The following is a 23,838-nucleotide window of genomic DNA, read 5'->3' as shown; positions in this document are numbered from 1 at the left end:
TTCCCTCCTCTCCACGTCTTCTGTCTTTTCTCCTCCTCGTCGCTCCTCACCGCATCACACCGCACTTCCAAGTCTCCAGTGTGTGTGTGTGTGTGTGTGTGTGTGTGTGTGTGTGTGTGTGTTGCTTTATCTCTCTCTCTCTCTCTCTCTCTCTCTCGAGTACGTTATTTGTCCCATCACTTCGTCCAGCTGACCTGCAGTTTCTTTTTTTATGGGGGGGCGGGGGGGGGGTCTTGTTATCTTGCCCACTCTCACTCTCTCTTACGTCTTTCTTGGCAGCGTTTCACTCCTGAGTTTCTCCTTGCATCACTTTCTCTTTTATTTCTTTTATTTTCAACTTCTCCCTTTGTTCAGTTTTCCATTTCCCTCACTCCGTTTGGTCACGAGCTTCACCTTCACCCCCCCCCCCCTCCCTCTCTCCCTCGCGTGTTATTCCTCCACCCATGAAATAGCGCCGCGCCACACCAGCCATTGTTTTAAAGTGGTTATTTACCGTAGCCATTGTCTTGGTGCCCTTGGGCTGCAGTGCCTCGGATATTCAGGCCGACTGCAGGCGGTTGAGGTATTACGTCAGACGCGGGGATCAGCGGGTAGCTCAGCAGCGGCGGGGAGGCGGCGGGCTACTGCAACGCGCACGGCGGCTGGGTGACGGCAGAGACGGTGCTGGGCAGCGGTGGGACTCTCGTCCTCATGTAACATCTTGGCTTTTCCGCTCCAAATGTGTCCAACGCCTAAATGGCCTCCACGCACCTGCCTCCTTGCTCTGTGCTCCCGTCCCTCCTCCAGACATCTGCTTTAACTCTGCCTTATGGGGTCCACTACACCAGTGGCAGGACACAGGAAGCCAGAGTACATTCGTCGTCCTGCCGGGAAAACGGGCGTGTCCCCTCCCTTCCCGCCTCCCTCACACTAGGGCTCGATGGTCGGGGTGGTGGTGGGCCACCCCCAGGGCTGGGCCACAGCCTGCCGCGGCGGCAGAACCACTCCCCCCTAAGATCAATGAAGTTAAGCACTGTTGGTCCTGAGCGGGTGTTGGCGGGTGAACCCCAGATGCTCTGTTTGTGTCGACTGCATCCAGGTGGGGCTTCGATGCCTTCACATGTCATGTTGGACAAACGTTAGCTTCCCGTTCAGACCCCTGATGACAGTCTCTATCTCCCCCATTTCTGTGACCTTTCTTGGTTCGTATCTGTCGGAGACTCGCGACTCCTTACCTCCCAGTCACTCTTCGAGGGTCATGGAGTGCTGCTCAGTGACTGCAGTCTGGCCCCGCATGACGAACGGCGCCCAGTATCAGTCGATCTGGCGGGACGAAGGGTGCAAAGGGAGACTCGCGTCACTTATTTGACCGGAACCTTAAGGAACTAAACACCTTCAATCTCCAACATCCATGGTCACTGCTGACTGAATGGGACAGTGCAATGGTGATGAATGGGAGGGAACGTGGTTGCGATGACCGACGTTCCCGTAGAGAGAGAAGGACGACAGGGAGGGACGGGCAAGGTAGCTAGTAGTATGTGATGAGCTGGAGGGGTGTGATGAGGGCGCTAATGTGTTGACGCTAGTGGAGTGAAGGTCGTGAGGGGAGAGGTGGGCCTGACATGTGATGGGGCGCAGGGACACACCTCGGCATGACCATGTTAAAGGGAAGCATCACATCGCGACCCGTCCAGCCCGCCTCCCGTGTCTTGCGCCGGCCTTCTACGGGGAGGCCGGGCGCAGCATTAGCTCAGTAATCTCATCCAGGCTTGCAGGAGGCAATGTGGGGCCTAGGCGAGGAGAAAGAAGCTGGAATAAGTGAGAGCTGTTTGACAGGTTCCGCCCACGAGGCCCACCAGCACCCGGCCTTGGTGCCCGATATGGTGTTTCACCGCCCGCCATCCCCGTGTCGCTCGCTGCTCTGCCTTCTGACTCGCGGCTCCATCAGTACAATATGTTATCCATCTACTTTAAGGTGTGGTAAATTTAGCTCTCGCTCGGTTCTTCCTCCTCGAGTGACCTTGTTGCCGTCAAACACACTTAAGGTCCTCGATGAGTGACTTGGAGGCTTGCCTGTGCTGACCTTGCCTTACCTTACTTGCCCTCGCCCAGAGCTCGGTTCGGTCACTATTGTGGCTCTGCCCGTCCAGCCACGTGACCACGCCTTGCTTCCCCCCATGCTGCCCCTCGACGTGTCGTCAGCAATAACGTCTCATTACCGCCGGAGTATGATGGCGTCGTTTGGTCTACTTGGCTATGCACCTCCCTTCTAATGTGTGGCCTCCATTGTCTTTCATTCATTCATCATTCATTAGCATCCACTTAGTTTTTATCCTAATTTGCCGCCTTGTTTAATTTTCAGTTTTCCTCTTTACTTGCGTCGCATTACTAATTCCGCTAATATTTCTCATTCTCTTCCTCCACGTACATTGCTGGTCCACCCTATAATAATAATAATAATAATAATAATAATAAATTTTAATTCGCCCTGTCCTACTCCACACCCTTCGCTCTGCATTTCCTAGCCCCGTAATTATAACAATGCCTGCAGCCTCCCGCCCCTCACCACCGGACTGGTTTCCTCGCCGTTACTTGAGGAGGAAGTCGTGTATGAGGGAGGGAGCCTTACGAGGTGACCATATGAGGTGGTTTGGGGTTGTCGCGGATCATCAATGTCTGGTACCCTTGGCGCCGCTTGGTGGGAGGCAATAATGGCTGGAGGTTCATGGGGATTATTATTATTTTTTTCGTTAGTCACTTCCATCCCGTCCTGTTCATAAACGTTTTTGCTTTAACAAATGCCACAGTCTTTCCCTTTGACCCCGTTTTCGCCTTTGTTTTTCTTTTCATTCCATGTATCTCACGACATTTTTCCCGGCGGTATTTGTTCCTTCCCGTCCTTAGCCTCCCCCTCCCCCTCACCAATCCCTCGCCCATTCCTTCACCCCGTCCCTGGTCCTTGTTCACAGTCAACGGGATGAATAATCCTCCAAAACAATTACCGCCACCTGTCAGCTCGTGGCCTGCTGGTCGGGTGGAGTAGACGGGCTTGTGGTCGACAAAGGGAACACTTCATACAGTTATAAGTGTCACATGTGACAAGTGGCGAAAGATGGTTGAGGGAAGATGCACGGGAAAGTAAGACTAATAGTTTACGAATGGCTTAGAGCCCTAGATTACACCATGGGACGTGTCCACCATAATTATGAAGTGGAAAACAAGGGGGAGGCCTTGGCCGGTGCATCAACGAGAATTCGAGATCGCGGAAAGCCAGGGAGCCTGGTAATGGGGATGCGATTTTGTTGTTGTTTTCATTAACTTTTTCTGCAGCGTAACATTATACAACAGTACTTGTATCGTCTGTACGCGAGACTTAACTATACAAGTGTATTGTAGTGCCGGTGGTGTAAGATTGCATTTGAGGTACGACAGATGCATGGCATGACAGGCTGAGGAAGGCCTTCCCGGTTCATTGGCATGTTAACGCGAATGCTGCACCGTTGAGTCATAGCGAAGGGAGCCACGACCTCGCGAGGCGTGGAAGGGGAAGCAGGGAGCCAGTCATCTGACACCCTGCTGATGCTACACAGGCCCGCGTGCCTCGCCACAGCTTCTGAGCGTGATGTACTAAATGCAAACGCCACAGGGCAGTGAGGACACCAGCCTGACGAAACCTAATACAGAGAGAGTGGTTGACGAGACAGTGAAGGCACCTGTGTTTAGGGATGTGAGGCAGCCACTCCGCCGCTGGAAGCCGAGCGGTTCTCACTATTGTTTACATAACGGGGCCTGTTGCAACAGATGGCGACGTAGTGTCTCCTCGGGACCCTGTACGTCTTCCTTCTCCTCAACCTCCTCCCCTCTTGCTCAGGTGTGGAGGAGCCAGGCGGGGTGGGGAGGCGTCAGGTGTGGTGGCGGCCGCGTGACAGGTGTGGCTGAGGGGAGGACAGGTGTCGCCATAAAGAGAGTGGGTGCTGTTGTAAACTGTGTTGATGTGCCCTGCGGGTCCGCTTGCATCACCTTGGCACCTTCCCCCAGGGTTTGCGCGCCCGTCTTCTCTCATCTACCCGGCGCATTTTGCATCTTTTTAACTCATTTTCTTCACTTGAACATCGCCACACGCGTCGCCAGGAGGCTGCATGTGGATGTCGCCTTGGAATCACGTAAAACAAAGCCTTCTGGCGTCATTCCAACATTTTTTTTTTTCATTCGATGACAATTAATGGTTTTCCTGTTGGTTGAATTTAATGTGCGTGTATGTGAAAGAGAGAGAGAGAGAGAGAGAGAGAGAGAGAGAGAGAGAGAGAGAGAGAGAGAGAGAGAGAGAGAGAGAGAGAGAGAGAGAAGTGTGTGTGTGTGTGTGTGTGTGTGTGTGTGTGTGTGTGTGTGTGTGTTTCGGGAAGGAAAGGGAAAAAGAGAATGCTCAAAAGGATTGTGAGGAACAGCAGCAAGGTGTAAATGGGGGTTGGGTGGAGTGTGTTCCTTGCCCCTATGCAGACAAAGACTGGCAGGGCAGACGTGGCGGGGCAAGGAGGAGGAGGAAGAGGTATAGCATTAAGATCTTTCGAGACATGGCTTACACGAAAGCTCTTGTCAGCGGCTGTCGAGTGTGGTGGATGTGCAGGAAGTATTGGTGAGGGTCGGGGATGGGAGGAGATCCAAGGTTAGGCGTGGTGAATACAAAAACTATTAAACCCAACGTTAGGCTGGGCTGGGATGGGATTTCCGTGGGCGTGGTTCCCCTGTGCACCTGTATATATACGTGCAGGATTCAGATTACGTGGGTGTGCCGTCGCTCCTCGTATTAGCGGGCACTCCCTCCAATTAACGGATCAGCGTGGCGCGCCGGTGAAAGTTTACGAAGGTGCGTCGCAGGTGAAGCCGCGGAGGGAGTCGGGAGGGCCAGGCATTTTCTTAAACATTTAGGCGCCTAACCTCGCATATTTGACAAAGCTTTCTCGAGTTTTGGGGCATTTCCAGGGATAGTTATATGACTCTTCAGGTAACGTGACCCTTCTCCTGTACCCTGAACGTCAATAGACACGCTGGTATTCTTTTTGGCCTATGGAAGTAGTTGATGTGAGTGGCAGATGCGTTTGAGAATACCAACCTCAGATTCCTTGTTGTAGCCCGGCTCTTGATCCTGCCCTGTTGTCGGTCTCCTCTTTCCCTCTTTCCTCCTCTTCCCTGCCGCGGCCTCTTCTCGGTGCAGGTTTGGGAGTTAGTGGCAGGGATTTCGGGAAGTTTTGGCCTGAGTGCGCCTTCTAAAGAGGAGTTTAAAGAGGCGTGGGGGTTATGGTTGTGGCGGAAGGGAAGGAGATGGCTCGTGGAGTACCTCTTTAGTTTATGTAGCACCGGCCTCCCCTCTTCTCCCCGTCTGTGCCCTCGCTGCTGCCGCCCAACGTGATGTGGGAGAAAGAGTGGGAGAGGACGCTTCTTTTTCCCTGTCTGTTGGTCGTTATCACCGGTAGACGGAAGTGCCAGTTATGTTTGTCAGTCCGTATACACCCCTTTCCCTTCCCTCCCGAATGCCTTTCTTCCGCTGCATCATATTTTCTTTCTCTTCCCACTTGTCCGTTTCCTCCTCTCCCCTCCTCTTCCTTTCCCCTCCCGTCCTGTCCCCTCTTCCTTCCCCTCTTCTTCGTCCCTTCCCCATCCTTCCCTTTCTCTCTCTTTCAACCCACACCCACCTGTCCCTCTCTCGCCTTCCCGTCGTGCTCCCCGGACCTCAAGAACACTTAACAGGAGGGGCACGACGCAGGCAGCAGCAACGGTTGCCGGGAAAGGTGACGGAAGGAGGCTGCCACATCTATGTAATTTGCCTCGTTATGACAGACGAAATAATGAAATGAGTATTATTTTTGTTATTCGGTGTTTTATTACTTAATACACTTCCTGTACCGCTCAGTTTTGTTCTTAATCGTATGTGTGTGTGTGTGTGTGTGTGTGTGTGTGTGTGTGTGCTCGCGCGCGCGCGTTGTCGGGGTCTGTATACCTCGGCCCTTGGGAGCCCACCATCGGTGGGGCCACATGTAATAACCATCTTCCGCCGCTTACCAGCTCCCCCTTCACACCCTAACCAATACTGCCAGTCAGTGGTCACGTGTGCTAAGGTCGACTCGTAAGCATAAGTAAGTAAAGTAACCACTGACTGAAGAATGGACAGGAGGCGATCTGAATAGTTAGCAGTTCTCGGAGGAGGGTTCTTTCTTCAGCTTGATTGCCCCTGCCTCATGCTTCCCGTATCGTGGTCGTCGCCGCTTCGTCATCACATTGCATGGTGTTACGGTCCAGTGAACCTCTCACCACAACTCTTCCTTCTACATTGTTGACTCACCTCACACAAAAACCAGCTGCTGCCTGGTTGCCTCATGCCGGAGTTGGGGGAGGAAGCGGAGGACCGCCCCACGTGGCCTCCTCACCTACCGTCCAGAGCGGGAATAGTCTCGGAAACCGTTTATTGGGTTGCCTAAAAGCAGCGGTCTTTGCATGAACGGATCGCTTGTTTGCACGACAAGTTACATAGAAGAAAGGCATTCGTGAGAGAAGGGAAAGGGGTATGTTCCAACCGACTGAAATACATAACTGGCACTTGCGGCATGTACGTATATAAAAATTTGATATATACTTTAAAAAATATATTTAACTGCAGAGGAAAAGGGAAGATTGCAGGGAGGAGATGATCGTTCTACAGTGTTTGTCTAGTGCCCTGATGTCTGGTTCGGCCGTAATCCCTCTTCCAAGAAAAATGAGGGCGGGTCCGTGATATTTTAGGAGCCATAGTTTGCTGAAGTGCACTGCGCCCCGCCAAATAATTGAGGACTTGCGAGAACCAAAAAGGTCATCTCAGTCAGCCTGTGGGTGGCACTGTACACTTGCGTCACCGTGAGGGCCGCGCTCGGAGTCGCTCCCCCTGTCCACCTGGATGCCGCAGGGCAGTGACTCGTCAACAAGTTGATCATGGTTCGTGATGGAAAGGAAGTCTTATCAATCTTAGGCCCGTTTCGTCATCGCCTTCACTAGCCGCTCTGTCACCGATGTGGCACCCACTGTCGTCCCCCGCCAATGTTCCACCATGAGTGCAGCCCCGCAGCCCCTTATTCCGTCCCGTGTAGAGTGGTGCTCCCTAGATACTACAATGTGGTCCACCATGATAGTCCTGAGAGGGTTTATTACCTTTCTCGCCCCAGTGTTTATTGAAATTGCTCGCGAGAGAAGAAAGCCCTCAGACAAGGGGCAGCTGTGTCACGCGACTGCAGCCTCACCGTACTCGGCCATCCCTGCGGGCGGCCAGAATCTCGCTGTAGTTGGTTTAGTCTGCCTGGAGTCGCTTCACGCTCGATCACGATTGCACGCTGTTCGCCCGCGGCCCCGTGTGGATCCGTCGCTTTCCTCGAAATTACGGAGTCACCCAGATATTACAGAAGTCGCATACGAATAGGTGTCAGAACATAGCGACTTGACTGTACAGGTCGTTATTAAGCCCGCTTTGGAAGTTGCAGATGAGTAGGGGCAGGACGTATAGCGACTTGGTTCGTACGTTTGAAGATGCGCCAAAGTTCACGTTCTTCATCTGCAACAGCCTCCTAGATATTTTCATTAGTCAGCCAGCCATGAACACAAAACACGACCTTATCACCACCATGCTGGGCGGGGCGGCATGTACAGTTACTCGTATGACTAAACGAAGAGGTATTTGTTGGGTAACAGATAGACGGGGAACGAGAGGGAGGTGATAGTGAAGTGTGGGCGGAAAAGCCATGCAAGGAAGTGTAGACAATAACGAGAGAGAGAGAGAGAGAGAGAGAGAGAGAGAGAGAGAGAGAGAGAGAGAGAGAGAGTTATGGAAAGCTTTTTTATTTTTTATTTTATTCTCGTCGACTTCTTATTTAGTTACACCTCTAGAGACTTAAAATACAAAGTGATGAATGTTGGTCAGAAGCTGTTTAAATATACTTTCCCTCAACACCGGAAGAATGAGTCACACGCTGATTTGAATTATGGCCTCAAACCTTTCACGTCCCACACCGCTTGCGTAATCCTCGACTCAAAAAGTGATTAAAAAAGGACAGAAAAATCCAAATCTCTTGCGCCATTTTCTCAGTTCCCGGAGTAACTTTCCCAATCGCTTCTGACACTACGACACGGTGGTGGAGGAGGTGGAGGGGAGGAAACATAGGAGGTGGAGTTAACAGTCGGAGGAGATGAAGGAGGAAAGAAGAGATAGAGGTGAAGGAGGTCGTCAGGGGAGTGGAATCTGAAGAACGTGTGGATAGGTAGGTCCTTCCGGAAATTCTGAGAGAGAGAGAGAGAGAGAGAGAGAGAGAGAGAGAGAGAGAGAGAGAGAGAGAGAGAGAGAGAGAGAGAGAGAGAGAGAGAGAGAGAGAGAGTTTCTCCTCAAAATGTTCGTCACAGCAGGAAACTTCTCTTCAGCATCATCTTCCTGTATTCACGTAACGAGTGAGTGCCAAGGCTCATGAGTTGACGCCATGTTACACCCACGTTGGGAGGTGACGCCACGCTGTACCCGCGCTGGGAGGTGACGTCATGTAGGTAATCGTAGCGCCGCGGCACACGCCCCTTCAGGTGTTATGGCGCGGCGTGACGGTAGCGTCCTTGTGGCGGCGCCCAACGTTTTGTTTCTCGCTCCCTTCCTCACGAACCTTAGCGCTTCATATCGCCGAGCGTGGGTGATAAACTTTCTGCGGGTGGGGCTGGGGTGAGGACGGCGGAACAAAAGCCTCGGTTATTACCAGCCAGAGGAGAACCTGAGGTAGCATTATGGAGACTTAACAGTGAGCCATTGTTCCTCAGTGTGGGGTTGAACAGCAGCAACAGTCCCATCTCACGAGCGGCGGAAAACGGAAGCATTTTGGGGCGGTGGCACCGTATAATATAATGCAACTACCCACAATAGGGAAGGTAACAGTGACTGACTGCAGGCAGTGGGGACCACTTGTGAAGGCTGCGGCTGTGCTCTCCGCACAATCAAGCTTTGGCCCTTGCGTCACGCCCGCTCTGCTCACTGGCACGCATGACGTCACTTAAAGGCAGGCGTCCCCACCCGGCGCCTAGAGCCAGGGAGATCACCGCTACTATTGGAGCACCCTCACCTTCACCCCTCCACCTTTGCATGACTTACATTTCATCGACCAGAGGGAAATATTCGTGTTCCTATTGTTGCGGGGTGGTTTGGTGTGGTTCGGTTTATCAAGGTTTATCAACATTATTACATTATTCCGCCAGCACGCGGATCACAACTTGTGTAAACATGTACTTTGTATAAAAGTGATGATATTTGTTAAGACAGTCTCACATTGTTACGTTTGCACGCTTCTGAACACACACACACGTGCGCTCGCGCTTGCGCCGGGAGCGTTGAGTTTCACGTGTAACTCTTGATACATATAAATTAATGGGCAGCACTGGGTTGGGTGTGCTTGAGAGGAGTGCAGCGAGGCGGCAGTAAGGGAAGCAGGGCCGGGGGGCGGGTGTGCTGTCACCTGAGCAGTGGTGGTTGCCGTGTGGGGAGCCGGGTTGGCTTGTTCGTAATATGATCACAGTCGTCATTCTACCATTGAAAACAAAATAAATAAAAATAAATACGTGATCTTTTTATTCTAATTTTGCAGTCATGGTTCCATAACTCCAGTATTTTGTCAGAAGCATCAAATGATGCTTTTGTTTGATCTCAAATCACAGTGTATATATATATATATATATATATATATATATATATATATATATATATATATATATATATATATATATATATATATATATATATATATATATATATATATATATATATATATATATATATATATATATATATATATATATATATATATATATATATATATATATATATATATATATATATATATATATATATATATATATATATATATATATATATCACATTCATCTTTTATTTTAACAGACTCGATGACAGCTCTAGTTTTCTAATATATCTTTATTTTCTCTTCAGGTGGCCATCAAAATTATAGACAAGACACAACTAAATCCTGGGTCATTACAAAAAGTAAGTAGTTGTAAAAAGGTGTCTTCATACGAGTTTCTGTATTGTATTCTGTTAATCTGTTACTCTATTACAGTTGGTAAGAAAATGATGACAGAGCTAATATCTTTTTTTTTTAATTTATACTCTTGTGAAATACATTCAGTCAGATAAAGAAAAGAGGGTAGTTGTCTTATGTAGGAGGAAATAGGTTAATGTCGACTGCAGGAGCTTTCTTTGTACTTAATCTGATGTTTTTAGTATTTTGACTGCCAAACCCTTAAGTAGGTCATAGTACTCACTAATTACGTACATTTGTAGATATTGTTTTGATAATCCATGAACTTTTGCCATTCTAATCAGTATTCTGCTTTTCTACAGCTATTTCGAGAAGTGCGAATCATGAAAATTCTTGATCATCCAAACATTGTCAAACTCTTCCAAGTAAGTTGTATTTATAATTTTTTTCTCGATTATGGTGGCAAGTGGAGACATTCTAGAAGATGGATAACCATGCTGATAATCTGTGGAATGAATATTGACAGTGGTAGAGACCAGATGACTGTAAAGTAATAAAACAAATAAAAGTATCAAGTCAAAAAAATGCATTAAACAAAAAATAATTATTAGTGCTTGAATTAACATACTGGACTGCACTCACAAAGTTAATGTTAGATTATGGTAACATTTTTAATAATATGCTGCTCTTTTCCTCAGGTAATAGAAACAGAAAAGACCCTGTACCTGGTAATGGAGTATGCAAGTGGAGGGGAGGTGTTTGACTATTTGGTCTTCCATGGTAGGATGAAGGAGAAAGAAGCCAGGGCAAAGTTTAGACAGGTGAGCATCATTCACAATACACAGGAAAGGGTTTTATTTTCCATTTTTTATATATATTTTTGCTGTTATAACACAGCATTGCACCATTAAATTATATTGCTATTTAATTTTGTCCTCTGCAGTTAAAATGAACTTAGCTTTTCACCTTTTCCAGTTTGGGTCACCAGGATGGATCATTTGTTTCAATCTTTTCCAGCCCTATGTATCTTCCTGTCATGCCAATTGCTTGCGTCCTTCCTCACTACACCCATAAACCACCTCTTTGGCCTAACTCTCTTCCTCTTGCCTTTTGAACTCCCATCTTCAGCATCATTCTCATGGTATACCCAGCATCTCTCCTCTGCACATTTTCATATCAGTTTGTACTCTCTTTGTCTCAGCTGTCTAGCCTTGGCTGTCCCTCTATAATATTTCTTATCCTGATCACTCCCAACATAAATCTTAGCATCTTCAACTCCCCCCCCCCTGTTGTTTTGTCAGTGCTACTTCTGTTACATTTCTGATCTCTATTATCTTGTATGAAACCTTCCTTCTCACTCTAGCTGGTATTCTTCTTTCGCAATTCACTCCTGAGACCCTTCTCCACCTAATACACCTTGCCTGGACCCTCTTCTTCACCTCTCCTCCACACTCCCTGCTACTTGGAACCCCAAGTATTTAAACTCATATGACTTTACCAACTCTTACTTCTTACATCTTCACATCTGGTGTCCTCCCTCATTCACTCAAATGTATTATGTTTTGCTCCTACTGGCTTTCATCCCTCTGCTCTTCATTGCTTGCTGTCACCTGTAGACTCTCCTCAACCTGCTCTTAACCCGGTAGCAGCGACAGGCCAAATTTGTGGCTTTACCGTGTTGCAGCAACGGGCCAAATTTGTGCCATGATATAAACCCCAAAAAATAGGTGATACATAATCTGATCATAAATGCTTTGATATATATTATGAAATGGTTTGTGTGAGGGGTGATTTTTTCTCATTTTTCTCGCTTAGAGGGACCATTAAGAAACATGATCCCCGCTGCTATCGGGTTAACATTATCAACAGATCACAATGATTTTTTTCTATATTCATTCTTTGATTTTAAGTAATCTATTTTCAACAAAATATCTGTACAATTAATTTAGCATTTCTTCATTCATGAGGTGAAGATCACATTCAAGCAGAATATCAGTTGCTATGTTTCTCCAGTGATCTTGTTCATGTGCTCTGGCTATTTTGTGTGTGTGTGTGTGTGCGTGTGCATGCATACGTGTGTGTGCATGCGTGTATGTTTGCGCTCACTCATTTTCATGGAAGAAAGCTATTCGGTGTGATGTGAAGTCATAACTTACACTTATTTTATGTGAGAAATCATTAGCCTGAATGACATGACAACTTTTGGTTTTCAGATTGTCTCAGCTGTTCAGTACTGTCATCAAAAGAAGATAATTCACAGAGATTTAAAAGCAGAAAATTTACTCTTAGATTCTGAAATGGTCATCAAAATAGCAGACTTTGGGTTTAGTAATGAGTTTACACCAGGGAACAAATTGGACACATTCTGTGGTAGTCCTCCTTATGCAGCACCTGAGCTATTTCAAGGTGGGTTCTTCAGCTGTTGTGATGAAAGACATAAAAGGACTGTGTGCTGCCATTGCCTGTCTCTGTCACATTTATTGTATGAATACTTTTGAAAGAGCTTACTCTATTTTCCAGTTCTTTTATATTGATATACTCTTTTTATTCATGTTTTAGGCAAGAAGTATGATGGTCCAGAGGTAGATGTCTGGTCATTGGGTGTGATTTTGTACACCCTTGTGTCTGGTTCACTACCCTTTGATGGGTCTAACTTAAAAGAATTGAGAGAACGGGTACTAAGAGGGAAGTATCGTATACCTTTCTACATGTCTACTGACTGTGAAAACCTGCTCAAGAAGTTCCTGGTGCTCAACCCAGCACGGAGGGCATCATTAGAGGTGAGTCACACAGTGCTTGTCCAGGGGTTCGTTTTCTTGCATTAGAATTTTTTTTTCACTTGTTTTGTGTAAGTTAATCTTTTTCATTGTAATCTTTTCTTTTCTTTATTAGATCTCTTAATTATTCAGGAGATTAAGAGTAAGAGGGTAATTTAAATGTATTTCAGTTTATGGATATATTTCAGTAGTCAGCATTAAATATCTCTTGCACTGAAATTGAAATATTTATGTAGCTTGATTCATTTGGGATGAAGAAACTTTGGAGAGTGTGTAGAAATATATTTTTATGAGTGGAAAGGTTTCATGAATGACAAAACATGATGGCTCATTTGTAATATATGTATGATAATCCTTTAATCATGATTGTTTTGAATCACTTGAATGATTATTTACTGTCGTGATCTTGAAATTGTTTTTATCTTTCAGACAATAATGAAAGACAGATGGATGAATATTGGCTATGAAGATGATGAACTTCAGCCATATGTTGAACCTGATATGGACTATGGTGACATTAAGAGAATTGAAATCCTGAGTGAAATGGGTTACCTAAGGACAGAGATTGAGGAGAGTTTGAAAAGTCAGAAGTACGACGATGTGTACGCCACCTACCTGCTGCTGGGCCGAAGATCCTCAGATGTGGGTATCACTCTTGTAATGGTTTTGTCAGTTTATTTTCATTGTATGTCAGGAATCTGAGCTTAATAAAGATGGTTATAGACACAATTATAAATCTCAGCTTTCTGTGATACTAATTTATAAATCAATTATTTTCTTTAATATATATTGCCATTCAGCTTTAATACTAATATCTACCACTCTCTTCTCTTCTTGTCTACTTTCATCATCCAGTAATGGTGTTTAGCATTTCAATTCACATTTTTTTTATGTAGTACTTAATTTTTTTGTTTAGTACTTGAATAAATTTCATTAAATTCATGGTTTGTATTTCAGCTTGAGAGTGACGGCTCCAGGTCAGGGAGTTCCCTCTCACTGCGCAACACAAGCCTAACGCCCAGAGGTCAGGAGTCTAGTGGAGCCGCCCAGTCCCCCTCACACTCTCACCGAGGAGTCCACCGTTCAGTCTCTGCCACCAACTCTAAGCCTTCCTCCCGCAGAGCATCTTCTGGTGGGGAGACTATTCGTGAGTTGAAACACGGGCATCGCAGTGGCTCACACCCTCGCCTTCCTCCACCTATCACTAATTTGGTTTCCTCATTTTGATTCTGCAATACTTTTTAATCCCTTCATCATAATATTTTGCTTTTTGTTATATAACCTTACACTTTTCACTGGTTTCTTTTGTAGAATTCTCTTCCACACATTTTGATTTGCACCAGCTTTAACATGGCATTATTTAACACAAGAAAGCATTTTTTATTCGCTAAATAATCATCAGTTTTTATACTTATCTACCTAATTCCAACTTACACCTCCTTTACTTTCTCCTCCAATGATTTCTATTGCCACCATTATATGAGTAATTATTTAATAATTGAAAAGAAAGGAAAGCACAGATATGAGTCCAAAGAAACTATTGTATAACTTAGCCTTAGGACTATCAGGAGAAAGATACAAATTTAACTGCCTTCTCTAGTAACCCTTCTTAAGATTTGTCAGTAGAAAGTACAGGCACTGGTTCTAGTATAATGCCCAGCACAATATGCATAAGAGATTATTTTAATGATCTCCCTTTTATTGCCCATCGGCGACTCTGTTAGAGGGCAAATGTGATGAAAATCATGTCACCAGCTGATAAAAATGTCTCCCTCTAAGACACATTTAATGCTGCTGCCGCACCGTAACCAATGCAATGTTTTCTTTATCAAGGAAATAATGTTGAATTTTATTCATTCTAAATGAATGGCCCTAACTTTATGATTCATAGTATGAAGATGCCAGAAATATTCTTATTGAAAGTGTGGCACTTAGCTCACCCTATGGCATCTTCAAACATTGCCCTAATTCAAGTTTCTCCATTAGAACAATGATTAACTGAACTGAATATGATTGGTTTGAATGGTGTAGATTTTTCCCCCCTATAAAAAGCATTCCCCCCCATCTAAGGAAGTACAAATTACAAAAAGTAAGTAGCATTCTCCCTATATATCTTCAATTTTTTTCTCCCAGTCTAATGTGACACCCTCCAGTGTGCAGGTCAACTTAGTGAAATGTAAATGTTTCGACAATTACTTCCCACCTAAAGTAACTGACGTAGAGTGAATGCAGCATCAAGGTTGTAAAAGCTGTTGAGGGCCAGCTTCTTCCTTGCTTGCTTTTATCCCTGCTTTCCTTATTTTTGGAACTGGGCAATTTATTAACACGTTTTGTTAAGGCTGCCAGCACAACATGCAAGACAATTATGGCTGATTGCTAGCATTAACATTACCTTATTGAGCAGAAAATTTATGATTTATCACAACTATGATGGTGGAACAGTGCATCTTTCATTACAACTTCATCAAAAAAGTCTGATCATTAATCATATTTATATTTTATTCACTTCCATGTAAGAAAGAGTAATATATATATTACTGTTCATTTTATAAGAGATTGGTTAAACCTTTATGAAAGTTGCTAAGAAATGCACTGTTAATATAATATTTCTTTTTTGTTGATCATATGCTTGGTTATGGTATATACCACTCAAAACGTTGCTGCTTGCTTAAATGCCATCACCAGAGCCCAAGATGTCCGCTGTTTTAACTATACGGTATCAGATATTAAGCTCTCATGAACTTTCTCTGAGAGAGTAAATAATTTATGATCATTAGTATAGTCTAATGACCAAGAAATGCTACACTAGTGTAAAACTAGTAGTAATAAAGGAAATCTGTTTAACAGTCATGAAATACAGAATTTTATTTATGATTCATAACTTAACAGGTGGTGGAGGAACAACTCCTGTGTCAACTAATGCACAGAACCATGCAGGAACCAACAACTTCCGGCGGCAGAACACCGTTGATTCTGCAACCATCAGGGAGAACACTGCCAGGCTGGCCCAGGGAGGGGTTTCCACTACCTCTAGTTCTCGCTCATCAGCCCTCAAGAACCAAAATATTACTGCCCTTGATCCTTCAGGGGCACCCAGCAAGACTGGAGGTAAGTTATATTATCGTTAACCCTTAAAGCGCGGGCTTATTTTGCCGTGCCTGTCCTCCCACGCGGGCATATTCAGGCAAAAACATACCTCACTTCAACCTTTTATACCTTCACTCCTACTTAATTTGTGTAACTTAATGAATTATCATTGTAAAGTACATACCCTTAACTGTTTTTTGACATTAAGTTGAAGACTATATGACCTTTGGTAGAGCGAGTATGGAATATTGAAGTAGGATAACTGAGAAAATATTTATATAGACAGTTTTCCACCCCTAGTGGACCCCTTCTATGATTTCGTAACAAAAAGCATAACATTTATACAGTTTATGCGAACCACACCCCCAAAAAAATTAACTTCCGGGCCTTCTTGATGCCCTTGATGGGTGTTGAGGTCAAAGGGCCCCCATCTTGTGGATGAAACTCACTGGAAGGTGAGAAGAGGTGGGATGTCTAGCGGACATCTTCTCAAAGCTTACACAAAGCGTACACTGACCAATAATTAGTCAAGAGTGCATGGCTGGGTATTGTTTGAAAGAAAACAACATGCTTACTCCTTCAGCATAAACAAATTAAATTTGACAGTGTGCTATGTCAAAAAATGTCTTGCAACCACTGTCGACACCCGCAGTTTGAGCCCAGGCACCAGCTGTCGACTATTGTCAACACCCGCACTTTAAGGGTTAATGAACTATTTTCAGAGGTCTCTTGTTTAATTTTGTTGCAAAATAGTGATGTGAAGAGGCAAACTGATACCTTTGGTATGTGTTTTCATAGAATTGTGGTAAATAAATAAATATATATATATATATATATATATATATATATATATATATATATATATATATATATATATATATATATATATATATATATATATATGTGTGTGTGTGTGTGTGTCTGATATATATAGATATATAGATATATATATATATATATATATATATATATATATATATATATATATATATATATATATATATATATATATATATATATATATATATATATATATATATATATATATATATATATATATATATATATATATATATATATATATATATATATATATATATATATATATATATATATATATATATATATATATATATATATATATATATATATATATATATATATATATATATATATATATATATATATATATATATATATATTATATATATGATATATAGACTTGAGTGATGAAGAGGCAAGTATTCCAATAAATTTTATTAAATGGTTTGCTTTTTTTATGGACTTGGAAAATGTTAGTGGCCAAGTTACTGTGGCAGGACATTGTTGCTCAAGTTCAAGGGTTTATTTCACAGTGGATTTGTCATTTACTTACATGAAAAGCATTATCCCTCATCCATATTCTTGTGTAGCCCATGGAGCTTTATCATTACTCCAAGTTTGTATTCCCATTTTCATTGTAGAAGCATTGTATTAGTTTAACACAAATGAAAGTATCATATCCCAAATTACAAGAAATGCCCTTCAAATTCAAGTGAAAGTCCTGATATTGTGAGCTCCAATGTATGGATGTTTTCAGGAGGAGCAGGTGCAGCAACGAGTCCTGGTGTTGGGAAGTCCCGTACTGCCCAGAAGAGCAACACCATAACCACAAGAATGGGTGGCTCAGGCAGACGCTCAACAATCACCTATGATCCCAGTAAAGCATCGTCAACGGAAAAGACGAATATCACGAATGTTCCAGATTCTGCCAGGTATATATAATAGGACTTTGAAAGATTGTTCCTTGTGGTGTGTCCCATTAAATATATTAAAGTTTTATATTGGCTTTTTCTAATGGAGAACAGAATCATTTAATTGTTTGATTTGTTTATTGTGTTTTTCAAACTGTCAAAGTTTACGAAGTGCTGTATCATTCCACAAAATTATTCACCTTTGAAGCATAGTGCAACAAATAATTTAGATGGGACTCACTATGATATATAAGTTTTGAATGTTACTCTGTCCTGGTCTTTAGTGGGGATACTTGATATCCTCAGCACCATTGCCTTCAACATGAGAAATGACCAGCTTGAGACTGTACCTGTCTTGCTATGCCAGCCTGCTGTCAGTTGTGAAATTCTTTCTGTGGTGTTTAGGGGGAACAACAAGGAGTATAAAGCTTTTGTGAAAAAGAAACTCACACTCACCAGCTTCTCACTGATTGCCTTTGCTTTGGGACCCTTTCTTTACCTTGCAGCAAGTGTTGCATGTACTTCAAGAGATGTAATTACTCCTTGATTGGTTATATTAATGTATCTGCTTAGAGAGAAAAGTCATTTATATTTTGATGACAAGCCAACAGCAATATGGCAAATTTAAAACACTATATTATATATTTCAGATAATATAAATTTCACATATCATGTCATTTCATAAAGTACTAATGACATACTGACTATTTTTATGTAGAAGCTAGTTAAATACATAAGACATATTTTGCGAACTACTTGTGCTTATTGTGACTTCTGACAGTTTTTTTAATATGCAAACATATAGGCCAAAAGTCAGAAATTTTCACAGGTGACAGCATTGAACAATTTTTTGAAGTTTTTGCCATTCATAATAGGCAGTCCTCACTTTTGACCAGGTTTTAAACTCACAGCAAAATTATTCTGCATTATTTAATTATTTGATTGGCACCTCACTTTCTGGTCACATTTTTATATCAATGCATTTAGATATACACTTTGTATCTGAATGACATTGTAATACCACAGCTTTTTAGATGCCACAATATCTTGACCATCTACTCTATTTAATTCACATTTTCTTAGATATTCTTTGGAGGAGTCATTGATAAGACTTCTGAAAATTTCCATATTTACAAATGCATATAGTCCATAAGGTAAAGCTGAATTGGTGAAGAAAATTTCAATAATTCCTTATGCCTTTAGGGGCTCACAGGGAGAGAGTAACGTGTGTAATGAAGCCATAGTCCACACAGTTCAGGAGTGAGTACAGTTTAAGCCCCCCCCCCCCTCCCCTGACCCCTCCCCTCCCATGGTGCAGACTCTCCATCTTTAGGACAACCTCAGCTAACTGCCTTTGTATAATTTGAATTATACAAATGAGCTCATCCTTGGGAAGTTTGAATATGTTGGCTGATCTATGCTAGCCATGTCACTCACCAAGGGTGCAACTTGAGGTTAAGCTAAAAATGTTGCCTGCCAACCATTTTGAACCTTGGCTAACACTTCTTGAAGTCATTTTCCTTTTGTGCCTCAGGAAAATGGTAATGATGCAAGTCAGAAGCTGAGCCCCATAATAATAATAATATTGGCTGGTTACACACTATCACAACTGTGACCCAACAAGGTAGTGGAGGATATTTTGACAACCAATGACCATGTTTCTTATGTGAATGTTAATAGTTAATCCCTGACAATTGCTTTGTGCAAAACTGCCCCCAATGGGATTCACAATCTTGCCAAAGATCTTTACACAAGAAAAGTGAGTATGCACTTGTCAGTAATTTTCTGCCATAAACTGATGAATGTACAGACTCGCTCGCCTCCACTACTAGATCTTGTTGCCCAGAACTTGCTACAGTGTGAACTCAAATAGTGGCACTTGTACACTTACACGGACTCATCCTATGAGGGCTTTTGGATGCTTGTATGCATCATGTCTCTTAGAGAGAAAGTAAAGAAAGGTAAATGAGGGTAAATAATCCTAAAGATCCAATAGTTGAGTATGAGTATTTTAATGTAATTGGAAAATTGACCTATTAGGCCCAAATTAGATTTAAGAGATGTCCGTGAAGGCGTATTTGTCCCTGTAGGTGCATGATGCCTCAGTTGCTCAGCACTGGTCAGAGGGACTAGTACTGAGCAGTGCCTTCCCTTATCTCCCAAGTTTATGCTGAAGATTGGTTTTTAGTGTACTAGAGTGTGATAATAACAAATGTTTTGGTTTTGTTTTGTTCCTTCCACTGCAATTCACAAAATTGCTTACAAGAGTAGACATGCTACTGTGCTGGAGCTTTCAGTTCTCCTGCTCTAGACATATTCCAATTGGATTCAGGCATAGCAGGAGGCCCAATAGCTCTGCAGTAGATGGTGAAGTTTGTTACTTACCAACAACAGAGAGATCTGACCCCTATGTGTTGTCTGTCTGTCTGTCAGTGTCCACATTCCCGTTAGGCGCTCGTTCTTTCCCGCGAGACTCGCCTGCAAAACTCTGAGTGGTTTTATCCGAGGGTGAGTAAGCGCTTGTGTCATCCCAGGATACAGTGTGAAGATGGCACCATTCAGTTTGATTTTTAGGACTATGCTCCTATGTGGTCTCTTGTTAATGTAGACAAATATTCTTTGGTTCGTATTGCATTTCAAAATGCTCATGAAAGTTTTTACAAACGAAAATTGAATGGTGCAGTACAAGTTCTTAATTTGTATTATTAAACTGGCTGCCTTTCCTTCCCTGCTGATATCATATCCCAGTTGTTAATTTGACCAAACTACTCATTAAGAATTGTATGTTTTGATTGTTGAATGGCTATAGTTACATTTGACTTCCCACCTTTCAGTCTGCATTTATGTAAATCAAAGCTCGTGTAATGTCATTTTGTCATTCGTGCACTAAATGTACTGTGTACAGCAGAAGTTGATATTACTGCCTCACACATGATCCCTACAAACACCTCGCGCCACCCACCCTCAGATAAACAAGAATTCAGCTCTTGGTTTGCTATAAGATTAATCTATTTTGATGGCTGTGACAAGAGTAAATGGTCACAATATAACTGATAACCTCTCCATAAATAATGCAAACCAGAGCACTGAATTTAAAGACAACATATTTATATAAACTGCACACAGAACTACAAATGCACTACTACCTTGAGACATAATAGCCACTAGTTATGACCTAGGACACCTGACAGTATATAGGCTGTCTTAACTCCTGTGTTGGTACAGCTGAAGTGAGTACTAAAGTGGCTTGATGTAGCAGATAACTGCTGCTGCTGTTGCTGCTGCTATCGTTGCTATTGCAAGTGCTGCTTGTAGTGCTACTGCTGCCCATAACAAACTTCAAGCCCTTATCCAATGCATCTGTTCCTTCTGCCGATTTCCTGGGTCTGTGGTCTCCTGGATCTTGGTGGTCTCCCGTGCATGACTTACTCAGTCACAGGCACCTTCTTCTAGTTGAGCCCTTGTTTATATACCTAAAAGCCTTCTTGGGAAGTATTTTGCTGCTATGTCCATAGCTGATTTCTCAGGGACATCAGTGATACAGCTGTAAAAGGCAGCTATTTTTGTTCATCCCTGGTGGCAATTCTAATATAAGGATGGTGACAGTCAGTGGCTTCTCATTGGTATGTGGCTCAGAAGGGGGTGAGTGACAGCCTGCGTGTGTATCCGTGTGTGTGTGGCCTGTCATAACTCTGGTTGTCTTGTGACTACAGTGGTGTGGCTGCAGTACCACTCCTCCCTGGGGCCCCTCCCTCATGTGTGGTGGGGGCCCCGGTGGACAGCCTGTCCCATGGCCACCCCTCGACAGCCACTAACTCTCGACCTGCAAAAGGTCATTTCAAGTCAGCGTCCATTTCTGCGGGCACGGGTGCTGGTCCAGGTCGAGTGGATCTCTCGCCCATAGACCACCCCCTAGATCCTTTACGGTCAAGGTAGTATGTCTCTGTGTGGGCGCACACAAATTGTTGCTTTCTGCTTGCACCTTCACCTGTGTCTTCTGCTCCTGCACTGTACCATTGTCAGTGTTATTTCCCTCCAGGATGTATCAGTGACAGTTGCATGGCAGCTTGTACATAGCAGGTATAGCATAAGCAACACATATACACACCATTACACATATTGGTTGGTTTATGCCTACCAAGGTCCGGTATCTGTAAAGGGTGGTGTGACGAGCTTAACAATAAAGTTTTGCATGACCTTTGTAGTTCTGTTGCCTTCAGATCTTGCAAAGACCATTAGTGAATGCCTCTATAGCATGCACTGTTGTTGCTAGTTTTGTAAATGCCACTACTAATTGACATTTAAAACATTAAAAAAATTTTACTCCTTGCAGTTTCCAAAAGATATGTAAGATTTTGATATAAAGAAATATTTTTTATATTATATTTCCTATTTTCATCTATTGTTGAGGCTCTTAACATCCTTAATATTATAAAAATATAAGGTGTCAGTTTGAGCAGCTCAACAGTCCAGGACTTACTTGTGTACAGCCAGTCACTGAAACTTTTACATTATTACATTTCAGCTCATCAAACAAAACTCCTGTATCACCTGTTTCAACCAATCGCAATCCCTTCCCACGAAACCACCAAAGTCGATCAACGTTCCATAGTGGACAAAACAGACGGAATAACAACACTTATGGAGGCGTTGGAGCACCTCTAACCACACAAGACACAAGTGTTCTATCATCTGCTAGTAGAACCAGTTTCTTCTCCAAGTTATCTTCAAAATTCTCAAAACGGTAAGAGATTTGTGCTCGTCCTGCTAAGTATTTGTGTATCTGTGTTTTCAGAATTTTATAGTTTTGTTTTCAGAATTTTAAGGCTGCAATGATTAGAGACTTCACTGCCACAGTTGTATGATACTTTACATCCTCAATAACAGATGTACCTAAAAAGAAAATTCAGAGAGAAAAAAAGTGTAACTATGATATGCAGGTAGTGGGCATAACAGAGTCAGTGAGTCAGTGTCAAGAATAATAGTTCTCAATTTTGTGTGTATGGAAGTATGGAATACCATGGAGTATCTGCTCAGTGATTGAGCCATCAGGTTTTATTTATGAATTTATTTACACACACACACACACACACAAAAAAAAAAAAAAAAAAAAAAAAAAAAAAAAGTGTAATGAACAACCTAAACTATTTTATAGATTTATAAATGGAAAAATTAAATCAAGAGAAACAATTGAAAGACTGACTGAAGAGAATGTAGAGATCGAGGATCCCAAAGGCATGGCGGAATTGTTTAACAAAAAATTCCAGCAAGTGTTTACCAAAGAATCATTATTTAATGAACCGCAAGAAAACAACTTAGATGTATATATGGAAGAGGTCAAAATAGATAAAGGGGAGATAAAAAAACTATTGGGGGAATTGGAAGAAGGGAAGGCCATGGGACCGGATGGAGTTTCAGGTTTTATACTTAAAGAGTGCAGAAATGAGTTAGTCGGCCCGATATATGACATCATTAGGTGCTCAATAAAAACTGGCACATTGCCTTGGGAGTGGAAGAGGGCAGAAGTGGTACCTATATACAAAAGTGGAAAAAAGGAAGAACCCCTAAAATACAGACCGGTGTCTCTGACCAGTGTAGTATATTAAATATGTGAGAAATTAATAAAAGAACAATGGATGAGATTTCTAGAAGAACATAATCTAATCACAAACAATCAATATGGGTTTAGAAAAGGCCGCTCATGTGTGACAAACTTGCTGAGCTTTTACTCAAGAGTGACGGACAAATTACTGGAAAGAGACGGATGGGTGGATTGCATTTACCTAGACTTAATGAAGGCATTTGACAAAGTTCCACATTCAAGACTGCTGTGGAAACTAGAAAATAAAGGAGGATTGAGAGGGAAAATGAAGTGCTGGATGGAAAGCTACTTAAGAGGAAGAGAGATGAGAACCGTGGTTAAGGACACTAGATCGGAATGGAGAATGGTGGAAAGTGGAGTGCCCCAGGGGTCGGTTTTAGCACCAGTGCTCTTCCTAGTCTATATTAACCCTCACAGCGTCGGCGTCGATACATGCGACAGGCTGATGAAATCACCAGCGTCGTCGTGCATATATGTGACAGCGACAATACAATTACTTACTGCACACACACTAGTTGACATTTTTGTCACTTTATCTTCTTTGTTTTTGTTTTCTTTTTTCATTCATTTTTGAAAATTTTTTTGAAAAATTTGAAAACGGGTGCTTTTGGGGGGGGGGT

At 42.9% G+C, this 23,838-nt stretch overlaps 1 protein-coding gene across 21 annotated transcripts in view; it reads left to right on the top strand.

Moving 5' to 3' along the window:
* Positions 1-23,838, top strand: part of LOC127009108 (MAP/microtubule affinity-regulating kinase 3-like) — a 110,709-nt gene that overhangs the window by 75,625 nt on the left and 11,246 nt on the right. For 15 of the 21 annotated variants that reach the window (XR_007761691.1, XM_050881908.1, XM_050881922.1 and 12 more), the window contains 11 exons: positions 9,971-10,024; positions 10,382-10,444; positions 10,718-10,840; positions 12,233-12,425; positions 12,579-12,799; positions 13,226-13,438; positions 13,754-13,943; positions 15,686-15,904; positions 17,463-17,637; positions 21,330-21,548; positions 22,142-22,360. Coding sequence is in view for 20 of the 21 variants with exons in the window: in XM_050881908.1 (XP_050737865.1) it covers positions 9,971-10,024; positions 10,382-10,444; positions 10,718-10,840; positions 12,233-12,425; positions 12,579-12,799; positions 13,226-13,438; positions 13,754-13,943; positions 15,686-15,904; positions 17,463-17,637; positions 21,330-21,548; positions 22,142-22,360 (1,889 nt within the window). In the remaining variant the exon portion in view is untranslated. Of the gene's footprint in view, positions 1-8,862; positions 8,902-9,970; positions 10,025-10,381; positions 10,445-10,717; positions 10,841-12,232; positions 12,426-12,578; positions 12,800-13,225; positions 13,439-13,753; positions 13,944-15,685; positions 15,905-17,462; positions 17,638-18,819; positions 18,877-21,329; positions 21,549-22,141; positions 22,361-23,838 lie in introns of those variants that run through there. The other 6 variants (XM_050882024.1, XM_050881923.1, XM_050881901.1 and 3 more) reach the window with 6 other exon arrangements.

Source organism: Eriocheir sinensis, chromosome 4 (assembly GCF_024679095.1).
Source record: "Eriocheir sinensis breed Jianghai 21 chromosome 4, ASM2467909v1, whole genome shotgun sequence".
NCBI lineage: Eukaryota > Metazoa > Arthropoda > Malacostraca > Decapoda > Varunidae > Eriocheir > Eriocheir sinensis.
This window is presented reverse-complemented; position numbering and strand designations above follow the sequence as displayed.